The sequence below is a fragment of the Onychomys torridus genome, chromosome X, assembly GCF_903995425.1.
Source record: "Onychomys torridus chromosome X, mOncTor1.1, whole genome shotgun sequence".
Lineage (NCBI taxonomy): Eukaryota > Metazoa > Chordata > Mammalia > Rodentia > Cricetidae > Onychomys > Onychomys torridus.
Genome location: NC_050466.1, coordinates 131,433,584 through 131,448,347, shown reverse-complemented (window position 1 = coordinate 131,448,347; position 14,764 = coordinate 131,433,584). Strand labels below are relative to the sequence as shown.

The 14,764-nt window shown below is 46.7% G+C and overlaps 1 protein-coding gene across 3 annotated transcripts in view; it reads right to left on the bottom strand.

The window, feature by feature from the left end:
• Window positions 1-14,764, bottom strand: part of Iqsec2 (IQ motif and Sec7 domain ArfGEF 2) — an 83,470-nt gene that overhangs the window by 49,690 nt on the left and 19,016 nt on the right. For all 3 annotated transcript variants that reach the window (XM_036173930.1, XM_036173931.1, XM_036173935.1), the window contains exon 2: window positions 10,994-11,023. In XM_036173930.1, the coding sequence (XP_036029823.1) occupies window positions 10,994-11,023 (30 nt within the window). The remainder of the gene's footprint in view (window positions 1-10,993; window positions 11,024-14,764) is intronic.

The window sequence follows — 14,764 nt, the reverse complement described above, 5'->3', positions numbered from 1 at the left end:
CTGAAAGATGGGCATGTTCCTGAAAAAGAATAATAGGTCCAGCTCAGAGCATCCTAGCCTCTCATGGCCCCAGAGCCCAGGCTCCTGGCTGTTCTGAGCAGAAGGCTCCTGGGGAGGGCCAGGGTGGTCAGTGATCTAGAAGAAATAGGAGCTGACAGGCTACAGGCCAACCTTCCTGCCTCCCTACCAGGACAACTGGTTCATCTGAAGAAAGCCAAGGCTGCTAGGAAGAGAGAGGCCCTCTGAACCACTACAAACCTGGCATCTGTGGGACTTCTGAAGCCTCTTCTCTCTCTGCCCATCTCCTATTACTGGGTACTCAAGCCCTTACCTCAACCTCTGATTTGTTCTGTTTGGACAACCGTCCCAGTTCCTGCAGGTGCGTCACCTCTGGCCCAGACCTTCCTCTAGGTCTGACAGGGGTTGAGGACAGAAACTGTAGTCCTGACTGTAAGGCTGATGATGGATGACCTCAGGCAAGCCTCTTCTATTCTCTGGGGAGTCCAAGATCCTACACTGCGGATCCTTGTAGAATGCAATGTAACCATTTATCTGGGCATATCCCATGAGACTCAGTTTGGTTCTCTAGAAGAGCAATGACAATTCCCTACTCCATAGTTTTGCTTTGGTTTGTTTGAAACACAGTCTTGCTATATAGGCCAGGTTTGCCTCAAATTCATAATTCTTCTGCTTCAGTCTCTCCAGTGCTGGGGTTACAGGTACGTGCTACCCTGCCATGCTCAGCTTACCTCACAGGGTTGTTTGTTCATTTGTCAGTTTTGAAATGGGGTCTTGCTACATAGCCTTTGGCTGGCCTGCTACTCATGTAGCCCAGACTGACCTCAGACTCACAGCAATCCTCCTGTTTCAGCTTGTTGAGTACTGGAATTATAGGCATGTGCTACTACCCTTGGCTTACCTCACAGGTTCTTGTCAAGATTCCATAGGCCTACGTATGCACATGATGACAGAAGAGTCTCTGAGTAAGAGAGTCTGATTCCAGGCGTGGTGGCGCACGCCTTTAATCCCAGCACTCAGGAGGAAGAGGCAGGCGGATCTCTGTGAGTTTGAGGCCAGCCTGGTCTACAGAGTGAGATCCAGGACAGCCAGGACTACACAGAGAAACCCTGTCTCAAAAAACTAAGAGTGTGACCCTTCTCCCAGTGGATGTGGGGGGTGGGGGACTTGCAAGAAGCCCTTTGCTTCAGAGATGAGGAAGAATTCTAGGAAAATACCTGTTAATGAACCGGGGCCTTTGTGTAATTCAGACCTAGCTAAGCATGTTACATAAAATTATATGATGACTCACCAGGGGCTGAATGAATTCAGAGTGAGGAGCTTAATCCAGCCACAGGGCACTGGTGAGCCCTTCATTCGACAGATACTGTGGACTAGGCACGGTGCTGGGTTCTAAAGGTACAGTATGACCTGTCTTCGGGAAGCTTATGTCTAACTGGGAGGAGACAGACACTCCATTTGTGTGAAGATAGGATGCAGAAAGAATTGTGTGCAGAAGAAAGGACCTAAGATGCTGCTTCCAGGAACTTCCAAGAGACCAATGTGGCTGAGTGAAAAATTCACTGAAAGATACACATGGGGCCGGAGATGCAGGAAGGGTTCAATCTTGCAAATCCCTGGAGGCCATGATAGGGTTTCTTACTTATACTAGGATTATTTTGGAAGTCTGTGGTTCTTGGATAGGCACGGGAGGGAGTATCTCTAAAGCCCCTGGAGTTGGAAGAGAAGTATTCTCGGGGAAATATTACTTTCTAGCTTTCATCAGCTACTCAGATGGGCGTGTGACTCCAAAGGGTAAAGAAGCTTTCAACGTGATCCTGTGCTTTAAATACCTAGTAAATGAGCTAGTAGCGGGTCCCGTAGATCCTTCAGTGACCTAGCCCCTATCTCCCACCCTCAGCTAATCTGGCTCTTCCTCCATTTTTTTTTTTTTTGATGGGGTTTTGCCTTGTAGCCCAGGCTGGCCTTACATGCGAGCTCCTGCTGCCTGTACTATGGTTGCAGATATGTAGCACATTTCCCCCACCTGCACCTCACCCAGACAGGATTACCTCTAATTATCTGAGAGGCATATGTAGCTGCTCCGCGCCTCACCTTAACTAGTACTCTCCCTCTGGGCCCCTACCACCACCTCCCCACCTGAACAGCACTTCCTTGTTCTTCAAAAGTCAGCTAGGAGCTGTGTTCTCTGGGAACCTGCCCTGATCCCACCTAGGAGGGTGGATCGCCTCCCTAGGGTCCTTCCACTCTGTTCCTCTCAGCCAGCTTCTCACAATACTGTTCACGGTTTCATCTACTCAACTGGGAAATCTGTAAGAACAGGTGTCTCATTGAGGCTAGCACAGGTCCACCTGGTTATACATTTTGCTGGGAGACAATGCACACAGCACGGGAAGCTGCAAGATGGGCCAGTGGACACTAGAGGGCACTGAAGCCCTGCAATTCAGTGGGTACAAATGACCAGGGCCCCAGTTGCAGCCTTCTAAGGTAAACTCGCTCATTTCCAGATTCTTTCTCAGAACAATCCACTCTCACGGCACATGCAGCTTTAGTTCCTCATAAAGGGGTGCCCACCACCCCTCCCACATGTCTGGCCTGTAATACTGCACATTTCATCTCACAGCAACTCCATCCTCTCTCAGATAAGTTCTACTCATCCTCCAAGTCTCAGTTTGGATGTCAGCTTGGGTATCTTCCCTGGCTGGGTTAGGCATACTTCCTTGATGCTCCACACCACACCACACTTGTCTTATAATTGTGGGTAATTTATGTTTCTTAACTAGACAGTGGGATCCAGCACAAGGCCCATCACTCTATTATGCACCATCCTATTAGTCAACTGGTATTGGTAGGTACTAGATATAGCTAAATCATCCTTGAATAAAGGACAAAATGCATGAATGGATAGATTAATGATTTGGGCAAATCACGTTACCTCCTCTGGATATAAGTTTCCCACCCCTAAATCACCCCTACTTGGCAGAATGGCCATGAAAATTAATGTGTGTCAAGTATTTCCTAACATTACCTGAAATTCAACAGATTATTTTCAGAACCAAAGTAATAATTAATATTTGGAACAATAAAAACAAAGGAAGAAGAGGAGTTGAAAGAGACTCTGCCTGAGCCTTGGATAATCTCTGCAACTTAGACTTAACAGTAATAACAGAATGGTCACATTTATTAGAATAACAGCAGCATCTCTTATGTGCTGGAACAGAACCAGAAGGCACCCAGATGAGGTGGTAGGAAGACTCTAGTTTCAACCAGAGGATGCTAGGTCAGGGCCAAGGCCAGAGCTGTGGGCCTTGCCCTCATATCTGGAGACCAGTCATTACTGGCACAGCTGGTTCCTAACTCTTTGCTAATAGGTGAAAACTTGTCTAAGGGGTCATTAATTCCCTCTGTAATTAATGTAAAAACTGCAGGGTTTGTATTAATGGAAAAGTAAGCTCAAGCGTCACGCTGGTAATATTGATAATGTGTGTCTGTAATTATATACTACAAATAACTATAAATTTAGTCACTGAACTAATAAAACAAAAATCCCTACAGCAACCACAACCTTGGTAGCAACTGTACCATCAGTAACATTATGCCAGTTGTTCTGAGGCTATGAAAATCATCACAAACTGGTGGCAATGGTAATTTGCACCATGCATTTAAAAGATGTTTGGGGGTGGACATGGTGGCACATGTCTTTAATCATAGCACTCAGGAGTGCTCTCAATCTGAGTTCAAGACCAGCCTGGTCTACATAGAGAGTTCCAGGCTAGCCAGAGATACATAGTGGGAATCTGTCTCAAAAACCAATAATGAAACAACTTTAAAAGGTGCTTTGACTTAAAGAAACAGGGTAGCTCAGGAATAGAGCATAGGCCTAGCATACATGAGGTCCTAGGTTCAATACAAAAATCACAAGGAAAAGTGAAAAATGATTTTAGATAAAATGGTGTGTTTTGATATAAGAACATGGAACTTGGAAACAGAAAACAAAGGTCATCTGGAAATATGTAGGAACCAAAAACTGGGTGGATGGGCAATCTTAACATCATAGGCACATGCATAGAATATCTCCAGGCTCTGATCTCAAATTTTTTATTTATTGTTTTTGTTGGTTTATTTGCTTGCTTGTTTGTTTTTTAGAGATAGAGTTTCCCTGTGTAGCCCTGGCCATCTGGAACTCACTCTGTAGACCAGGCTGGCCTTGAACTCAGAGATCCACCTGCCTCTGCCATCTGAGCACTGGGACTAAAGGTGTGTGCCACCATGCCCAGCTCCTGACCTCACTTTTGTGCACATAAAACCTCTGCTGAGTACAGAGGGAACATCAAGCTCTAAGTACTTTACCTCTCTGCCCTCATCCTTTTCCAAGAGAACAGAAACCCACCTTGCTGTCTTGTATTACCAGAGGCGGGACAGGATCTCTGCTATTAGATGATAGAGACCTTAAGTCACATAGTAGCTTCCAGGTTTGTGACCATGCTAGGGCGCATAGCAGCAGAGGAAGCCACAGAAAAGAATCAGAAAAAAAAAAAAATGAGAGGCGTCATGCAAGCTATGAAGAACAATCTTGGTCCTTGACTTTGGTTGGTGAAAAGCATGGCTATCGTCCATTCACTATTCTTAATTTTGTGAGATGTAACCTCATCATAGCCCTCCCCTCTCTATTTTTGAGCTAGTGCACGTAAGCTTCTGTTCCCTGCAACAAAATGTACCCAAACTAAGACAAGTGAAATTTGGGGATACAAGCACAGGGCTTGTGTAAGGGAAAACGTAAGAACGCTTTTGTCAGGAGAAGTGACTGCAATTATTATGGCTTTTGTGTTTGTTTGCCCCAAAGCTCCCTCCCTCCCTTGCTATCACAACCACACACTACAGGCAGACACTCACACACAGAGACATTCAGTGACACACAGAGACAAATGCAGATATGCTTACATGCAGACAACCTGACATGCATGGCCTTGAAGCAGCATGCAGAGTTGCCCCTGTGCTTATCTCAGCAGTAATGACACTGAGCCTCCGTGACATGCAGCAATACACACCCACACGTATGAACACAGTGGTGCTGCCTGTAAAGGCTCAGGGCAAGAGTCGAAGCTTAACTGGGCTCTGCGTAGCCTCCCTCCCCAGCTGCCAAGTGACTCATCCCTAGGGCTGCTAATTAAAGCCAGGACAGAGGGGACAGAGGCAAGGGGAGGGGAAGAGAGGGAAGGCAAGTTTATTTTGGTGCCAACCAGGCATTCAGCCAGCTTAGGGGTCACCCACTTCCGGGGGCTGGGCCAAGCGGAGGCAGGAGAACCCAGAGAGGAAGGGGAGAAGAGGAACCATTTGCCCTATCTCATCTCTCTGGAGCTTCTAGAAAAAGTTCCTCCTTTGGGAAAATTACCCAGCTCCCCTTGGTCCTACCTTCTGCCTTGTTATCAGAAGCCAGATCAATCCCTCCAGGCTTCTGCTCTCATGCACTGGCCGTCCACCTCATTATCACAGTCTAAAGCTAGCTCATCTTTGTAGCCACCCTAAACTAAGAGCTCCCCATGGACAGGGGTCCCAGATTACCTCCTTCTGTGTCACCCTCCCCCCAAACAGATTGTCCACCACAGGCCTGCTACTTCGAGAATGGATGTTGTACATGCTTCAGGAAGCAATCAGGTTAAACCCACAACACTGTGGTGATTACAAATCTGATGATCTGGATTCCCACCTTACTTTTTACCATGGGGCAAATTATCTTAGCTTTCTAGGCCTCAGCATCTTTCTTTGTAAAACAACAACAATATACAGCCTTTAAGATTATAGTGACGACAAAGTGAGAGACTACATGTGAAGTGCCCAGCCATCACTTGGTAGGGCTACTGCTGCTGAAAATGAGAAATCACACCTGCACCCCAGGCGAGCGGTAGAATGAATGATACAGAGGCCAGTTCTAAACCTAGATCTACCAGAAGGACCTCAGCCAAATCCCAGGAACTTACTGAATACAGTCTTATGGAAAGTGGGGAATCACAATATGTCACCATAAATGTACCCGCCAAGTATGTGGCAAGCCCAGCTCTTAGAAGTAGCTCAATAAATTGCACAAAGGATAGCTAGCTAGCAAGAGGGGCCCAGACCTTTGGCGCCTGGGAAGCCTAGGACGGAGGAAGCAGTCTGGGTGGATGAGGGCCAGGCTTCCCACACTGGACAGGATGGGAATCGCTTCGCCCCTCCTCAGCCAGAGAGCGTGTTGCAGGCAGTAAGTAACAAGGTTGGAGGCACAGGAAGCAGTAGGAACAGAGAGTTGGGCAGGGTGGGCAGCCAGGCCAAGCTGAACAGGAAGCACATGGGAGGGAAGAACTGGACACAGCTGGGGCTGCTCTGGGGATTGGGAGTATCTCAGATATGTGAATGGGGGAGCCAAGGAAGGATTATAAGGTCTTAGTCATCCTAGGAGGTCAAAACAAGGAAGAATCTTCAAAATGACCTAAACCCAATTCTCAGTGGGACAGATAGGGACACTGAGGCCCAGAGTGGGAGGCCTCCTCTGGGAACAGAGCCAGCCATTGCTCCTCCTCCTCCTTCTCCAGACATCAGTGGCTTCTGTTGCCATGGGGATGTCCCTGGCTCTGAGGGTGTCAGTGGCTCCCCTACCCCCTCCCTCCTTCCCTAGCAACAGGCCACCTCCTCTTGCTCTTCTCATGCCTAGCAACCTCAGCCTGGTCCCCGGGGCCATGGAGTTCCAGCCTGACCTCTTACAGCCATGATTGCCTCTGGGGCAGCTGGGACTCCCTCATGTCCTGCTGGTGGGGACAATCCAGGCCCTCCTGCCCGTCTGTTTTTACGTTCTACACTTGTCCACATTTCGCAGCATGACTAAATCACACAGTCGGTTTAAGAGAGGCTGAGGAGCCCGACTGGTTGAGCCGCTACGTGACGCTGAGCGTAGCTTGACTTCAACTTCCCCCAACCCTGAGAAATCGGAACCATTGTTCCCATCTTATAAAAGAGAAACAAAGGACCAAAGAATGTAAGTGACGGCAAAAATCAGACCGCTAGGAAGCAGGCTGTGCTGGCAGCTTCGTGAGCTGTAGCTACGGCCCGTCTCACTCCGGACTTCAGGTTAAGGTACCTTTAGGTCTGACGAATTCTGTTGGATATACAGAAAACCCAGACATCCATCTTTGCCCCCCCCCCCCGCCCCAGCTTTAATTATACTCTTGCACTCAATACTGAGGGGTCCTGAAGCCTCGGTCCTAATGTGGGGTGGTCTGCCGTCTACCTGCCCTACTCACTCCTTGCTATTCAGGTTTTTTTGTTGTTGGTGGTTTTTTTTTTTGTTGTTTTTTTGTTTTTGTTTTTGTTTTTGTTTTGGTTTTGGTTTTTCGAGACAGGGTTTCTCTGTGTAGCTTTGCGCCTTTCCTGGAACTCGCTTTGGAGACCAGGCTGGCCTCGAACTCACAGAGATCCGCCTGCCTCTGCCTCCCGAGTGCTGGGATTAAAGGCGTGCGCCACCACCACCCAGCTCTATTCAGTTTTCACACGAGCTAAGGCCTAGTTTTCTTCTTGGCATTTCTTCCTCTCACCTAACTCTTTTCCAGCCATACGTGCACCCATGTATGTACACACTCATGAATGCAGGTGCTTCCTGGATGAGGAAACTGGGGTTCTACAAGAGACAAACAGATAGGCCCAGTCAAAAAACTGGAAAGCAACCTAGCCCAAAATGGAGGCCTTCGCCTGGATCCAAAGTTTCTACCCCTTTTTATGGCACAGTTTCCCTTAGTTCCTGATCACTCAGGTGTGTACAACCTGTAGCCCATAGGCTGCCTTTACTCCAGGATAGCTATGAATGGTGCCAAGACAAAATTATGAACATAGTTACAACATTATGAGATTGGTTGTGTGTGTGTTTGTAGATGCATACGTATATGGGTACACAAGGGCGTGTGTGTGTGTGTGTGTGTGTGTGTGTGTGTGTGTAGACCAGAGGCTGATAATAGATGTCTTCTTCAATTGCTCTTCTCTATTTTTGAGACAGAGCCTCTCACTGATTTGTTAAGATGGCTGGCCAGCGAGCTCCAGGGATCTCGTCTCCCTACCAGTGTAATTACCAGAGCATGCCGCCACGCTCAGCTTTTTATATGGCTTCTAGGCATCAGCCGGAGGCCCTCATGCTTACATAGCCTGCACTTTACCAAATGAGCCATCTCCCCATCTGCTATTAGGAGATTTTTTTTTTCTGCATTGTTTTGTAAACATCAGTTTACATGGTTCTTGTGTGTGAACTTTGTAGATGACAACATTATATCATAAAGTCAAAAGGCTAGACATGCTTGAAGAGATCTGTGACACATCCCTGACCCAATCAGGGTTCTGACCTTTAGAAGTTGTTCTTTCCTGCCCACATCTGTTTTAGTCCAGCTGACAGGTCCCTGGCTTTAAACACATCCCTTGTTTTCCTACTCATGCTGATTCTACATCCATGGGCTCTCCTTCTGGGAAACCAGTCCTCTGCAGCCCCGTCTGCTTTGACACCATCTGCTCCAAGAAACACTCCCTAACTGTAGTGAACTTGAGAAGTTATATGTGGGGCCTAAAAGCATCCTCGGAGAGCCCCACCCAACTGTGGTTCCAAATAAAAGGGTCTACTCCCTACTCCGTGAGACCTTGTTTTATATGTGCTATTACTATAGGCTCTTCTGCTGCCCTACAGCTACTGCTCTAGCCTGAGTTTGAGTTACCTCTGAGTCCTCCAAGCTGCGATAGCCTCCTTGAATATCAACCCAGTATACACACCAGGAACAAATCTGAGTAAAATCAACACTAGCTTCAGAACCAGAGAATCCAGGGTATGAATCAGAGGAATACCACCCTACCCCATTGATCTTCTTTCCCTGGGTGAGGCACTGACCACCTTGGGATCTCCTCTTCCTCGTTTGTCTTTGTTCTGTTTTTGAGACAGGGTCTCACTATACAGCCCTGGCTGTCCTGGAACTCACTCTGCAGACCAGGCTGGCCTGGAACTCACAGAAATCCACCTGCCTCTCTGCCTTCCGTGTGCACCACCATACCAGGTTCCTTTCCGTCATTTGTAAATCAGACATCATCATCCTTGCCTAATGCAGCTGCTGTAAGCATTTTTAAAAAGATCATATTTAGAGTGATTAGTATGTAAAGAATCAATGATAATTACTATGATTACTAATATTTGGGTGATAGCAAGGATGATCATCATCTACAAAGCTGTCAAGAAGTCTTATAGTGACAGTATAGGCAGGAATCTGGGCTTGGTGCCAAGCAGACTGGAATTTGAATCCTGGCTTGTTTCCTCAACTATAAAACACAGACGATAAGGCCAGCACAGGTTCCATTCACAGTGTCACTGGGTGGATCAAATAAAACAAATCCTTGACAAGTTCTGTAAGTTATAAAGGCCCAACATATGCCATCACGTGACTCATGATTATGGTTATTATTAAATACCATGAGCTAAAGGTTCCAGGAACTCCCCAGCGGGGAGGAGCTGACAACTAGAGATGTGTTCAGTCTGGTTCCTCAACAAGTTAGCAGGCACATCAACATAGATGCTATAGGAGGCCTGGGCTTGAGGTCATCCCAGGTTGCCTTTCTTCAAACCCACAGTAAGGACATTGAGATCTATGCCCTTTCTTAGACAAGTGCCCTCCTAAGTGCTAGAACAAGCTGTGCCTGGCCATGCTCCTTGGCTGCATGTAAGGATTAATTATGTGCCATCACAGACCTCTTGCCCAGACACCAGGGCTGACTGTATCCACCACATTCTCACTGATTTAATGTTGGCCTCAGCATGTGTCTCCCGCCCTGCCCCTGCAACACACACAGCCCTTCCCTTGGACCTGGGCACCAATGTGCTCACCCCCAGACCTCCTGCAAGAGATGCTAGGACAGACTGTCTATACACAGGCAACTTCTGACCCTGGCTCATATCCACTAACTTGCGTGACAGGAACAGTGCTGATACATATGGTTGGACAAGCTGTGCCCCACCCTAGGGTTTACAGCTAAGAGGTAGTGAATGGGGGTTTACATCCCATTTGCTCTGTGTTCACCAACCCGGAAAGCCTGGTGAGCAAGATTCACAAGAAAGGGCCCATTTTTTCCAATTGGTCCATTCAGAAGGAAGAACGGCTCCTTAAGCAAACTGTTTACTACTCATCACAAATAGGTTATCTTTACTAGTGCAGGCCTGGAGAGCACTGACTGTCCCCACTGTGTGCCTCTACTGCCTGGGCCATTCTCATTTCAAAAGCCATAGTTCCCAGTCCAGATGCTAAGACTAGAGCACACCCTGAACCCCCTCAACATCCCTACATTACCTCTATTTTTTAATACTTCTGCCTTCATGGGGTTTCTGACAGATGAGGGCCAGAGGGATGCACAAAGAACTCCAGTCCTAGTCCAGTTTTACCTCTTCTTCCTCAGCTGATAACCTTTACACCTTACCAAAGCTTATAAACTTTTAACCGAGCATGCAAAAAAAAAAATGTTTCCTCATCACCATTTATAGTTCTAATGTCTTGAAGGTATCACATCTAAAGTCAATCTAAGTCCCATCACTTGAGACTGGCAGAATTCAGGATAGAGAGGGAAAAAAAGACCAGGCAAGCCCAGCATCCATTGTTCCCTTCTTTCCTGGAAGAAGAAAGTAGAAAACTTCCTGGGTCTGGAGCCGACATCCCAGAGATCAGCCTCTTATGTGCCCCTGCACTGTGCGCCAAAGCTCTCAAATCCCCTAGGACTGCAAAGACTGAATAATGGTCTTTAACACCATCATGTCTACGCCTGCCATGTTCCCCTGTCCTCCCTTCCACTCCACACCCACCTCTAATACCAATGGGGAAAGAACCCTGCCATTGACCCCTGCCCATGGATCCCGAAGTAACAGCCAGAAAAACCCTCCATCCCAGGCCCCAGCCCCAGCCCCCAAGAACTACTAAAGAAATGAGTTACTGACCTGACTGTTCTGGAATTTTCACCATCAGATCTGAAAGAGAAACAGGAAATAAACAACAGTCAATATGGGCTCACCATTCTTTCCCCTACCTTACCTTGAGGTCCAACATATGCCATGAGAGAGAGCATGACCCCGTGTTTCATTCATGCATGGAGGACAGCAAGTGCAAAGGCCATGGTGGTGAGTGTTAGGTCAGTCAGAGCAGCTGGGAGGACTGGTTGCCTAGGTAAGCAAGCAAAGGGCCACTGGAGGTGTGAGAAGTCAAGGAGATAGCAGCAGTCACAATGAGTGTGGCTTTCCTTGGAGTGTGACCTGAGAAGCAGCTAGAGACAGCCAGGTTCAGATATTGTCTCTGCTACTTACTATTCCTGTGACTTAGGCAAGCTACTTCATTTTTCTGAGTCTGAGCCTCAGTTTCTCTCAGTTCCTCAGTAACACAAGGTTGATCCTCCAAGAGTGGCTTTGGATGATTAAGCTCTTTGGAACCAAGCAGACAAATGCCAGATATTATTAACAAGATACAATAGGCTTTGCCAACTGCCTAGTCCGACCTGCTTATTTTCCAGATGAAGAGAATGAAGCTGAGCGGGTAAATGAGTCAGCTGCTGGGTTCCTTTCTACTATATACTGGGCTGTCTTCTTCGTTGTTATGCATGGCCCCAGATGCAAAAGAAGGGTGAAAGAGAATGGAGTGAGGGCCGGCTCTGAGAAAAGCCAGGAAATGAGCAAAACCAGGACCACTCCCTTCCCCTCTCACTCCTCCTCAGCAAAAACAAAACAAAACAAAACAAAAAAGCCCACGTGTGCTGTGCAGGGAGCTCCTGCCTGTGCAAGCAGTCACAAGGCTATTACGTGTGCATGTAAGTGTGCACATGCTTGTGTAATGGAGGTTAGGACGGAGAAGCTGTTATACTGGGAGCAGAAGAGGAGAGAAAGGAGACCGAGGCCCCCCGGAAGTGGGAGAGCATTGGGAAGTAGTCTCCCTCCCTCTTCACCCCACACCTCTGGTCCTCTCCCAGGCTGAACTGGAAAACGCACAGAGATGAACACATGAGACTCTGTCCTCAACTAAGTGAGCCAAGATATAATCTTAGGGTATTTTTGGGGGGTGGGGTGGGGGGTGTTATCTATATGTACATTGAAAGGATGATTTTAGAATAGCGTCTGTTGAGAGAGTGAATGGGCATCTCTCTCTCTCTCTCTCTCTCTCTCTCTCTCTCTCTCTCACACACACACACACACACACACACACACACACACACACACACACACACTTACTCCAGCAAGATAGGGCAGGCAAGCATCAGGGTGCTAAATGAGTTTGACTGTTCACTAGCCACATTATCCTGAAGAAGTCATCTTGCTATCTAGGACCTCAAATTCTTCACTCAGTAAATGGGGCAGTGGCAAGAAACCCTCCCTTCATGGAATGGCTTTGAGGATCAAAGTGCCTGACACCTGGTACATGTTCATCTGATAACAGTGGTACCAATCTGTTGCCTTTTTGTCCCCTTAAAGGGACAGAAAACCGAGGCCACAGCTCACCTTATTACAGTTATTCAAACTTTCCATCACACTCTACAGCAGTAAGATGGCTTCTGGAATCCCAGCTCAGTTATTCTCAGACATCAAGTCTGAGGACCCAAACTTGAATGACTCCCCAGCTGCCTACAGAATGGAAGCCAGAACTCTCAGTATCTCTAACACTAATCCCCTGCTCCAGGGACACTGGTCTACAAGCACCCATCTCAAAATCCAGAACACATTTATTCATGCTATACCCTAGGCTCTAACCTGGGAAGACAACTGCCTACTCAAGGAGTCTAACTTCACATCATTATCATCATGAACCATTACTGAGCATCTACTATGTACCAATAATAGTGTCTCTGCTTCTAAAATATTCCTCTGATGTTTCACAGTTCTCAAGATGGCAGTAGGGTTGGGGTAAAGGTCCAAGTCCTGATACAGAGTGTATTAGCCACTACTTCTCACATTGGACTGATTCTTTCTAGTTTGGGAGGACATAGCATCATAAGATCCAAAGTGGGGGTGAATCCCACCTCATGGGTCTATCACTAAGCATTTAGTATATTGTATATGGATAACAATAATGCTGGTCAGTTTTTGTCTATGGGACATTTTCTTGATTAATGATTGATGTGAGAAGACACAGCCTATTAGGGGTGGTGCCACTCCTGGGCAGGTGGCCCTGAGATATATAGGAAAGCAGGCTGAGCAAGCCAATGGGAGTAAGCCAATGGGAGCAAGCCAGAAAGCAATGTTCCTTCATGGCCTCTGCATCAGTTCCTGCCCCAATTTCCTTTAGTGATGGACTGTAATGTAGAAGTGTAAATTGAAATAAACTCTTTCCTCCCCAAAAGGTCATGGTGTTTTATCACATCAATAGAAACTCTGGAACAACAATCATCAATATAGTGCTATCTGGCACCTCTTCAGGGAACAGTACACTTTGACCAATGGTCAGTCTGCCTCCTACTTCATGAAGCTGGGCCACCATTCTTCTGGGGTTAGAGTAAAAAGTGGTAGAAGATACGATATATTATGATTTGGTCCCTAACAGGCAGTATTAACTTTGGTAAGTCACCTCTCTGGACTTTTGATCCTCATGTGTAAAATGATGGAGTTGTGTTAGTTGAGTTCTAAGCACTCTTTAGGCTTTAAAACATTTTACTTTCTGCCAGGCAATGGTGCCCTGGCACCTTTAATCCCAGTGCTTGAGAGGCAGAGGCAGGAGGATCTCTATGAGTTTGAGCCTGGTCTACAGAGTGAGTTCCAGGACAGCCAGGGCTACACAGAGAAACCCTGTCTTGAAAAAAAAATTAACTTTCTTCAGAACCCCAAAGTTTATTTCTTTTATCAACTAGAGTCAGCTATCCACATGTGGAACCAAAGACCCAGGGACCACACCCCACTTTTTTTTACACTCAAGTCAGTAGAAGGAAATGTCTGTCTATCTGTCTTTATGTATGTGTGTACACACATACACACACACATCAGCCCATATGTTCACATCTATTTGTGTGTCCCCTTTTCTCCTTAGGCTAACCTTGGGCCAAATGAGTAGACTTGAATAATAAGACTACAATTCCTAAAGGTAAGCCTGAGAAAATCTGAAATTTTCTGGAATTGCAGTTCCAGATACCTAGAGTATGGTCTAGAAGAGATGGGGTCCTAATGAGTATGGCTCCTTGACTCCACATGTACTTGCTTGGTGGGGAGGGGTCTTTGAAGTTTGGGGCCCAGGCCTCTGTTTCTCAGTACATGATACTGGGATCTATAATAAATAGAGCCCCAAATCTGCCTCCTTTGGCTTCCTTAGCTAGGTCCTGCTTTGCAGTTCAGGGAGTAGGGATGCCCGAAGGGCCAAGGCCTTCAGGATGCGTGCCCAGTGATTTCACTGCAAACCCCACTAAACAAATACATTGATTCCCAAGCTATCCACTGGAGTATTTCATTCATAGCTCTTTTGGTATATTGATCTTCACATCTGAACAGCTTTTTTTTTTTTTAATGTGCACTGAACACATTCTTACATTAGGAAATCTAGGAGCCCATGGAAAAAGAGAGGAAAAAAATGTGCATAATGACATCACAAGAGACAGCGACCACTCCAAACAGTTGCTCCATTCCTCTCCTTCCCTGCATTTCTTCATGTAGGAGAAATGATTTTACATTGTATGATTTTTATTGCTTCTTCTGTTACATGTTTCCCCCTTGTACTACATATTCTTCAAGATCATTATTTTT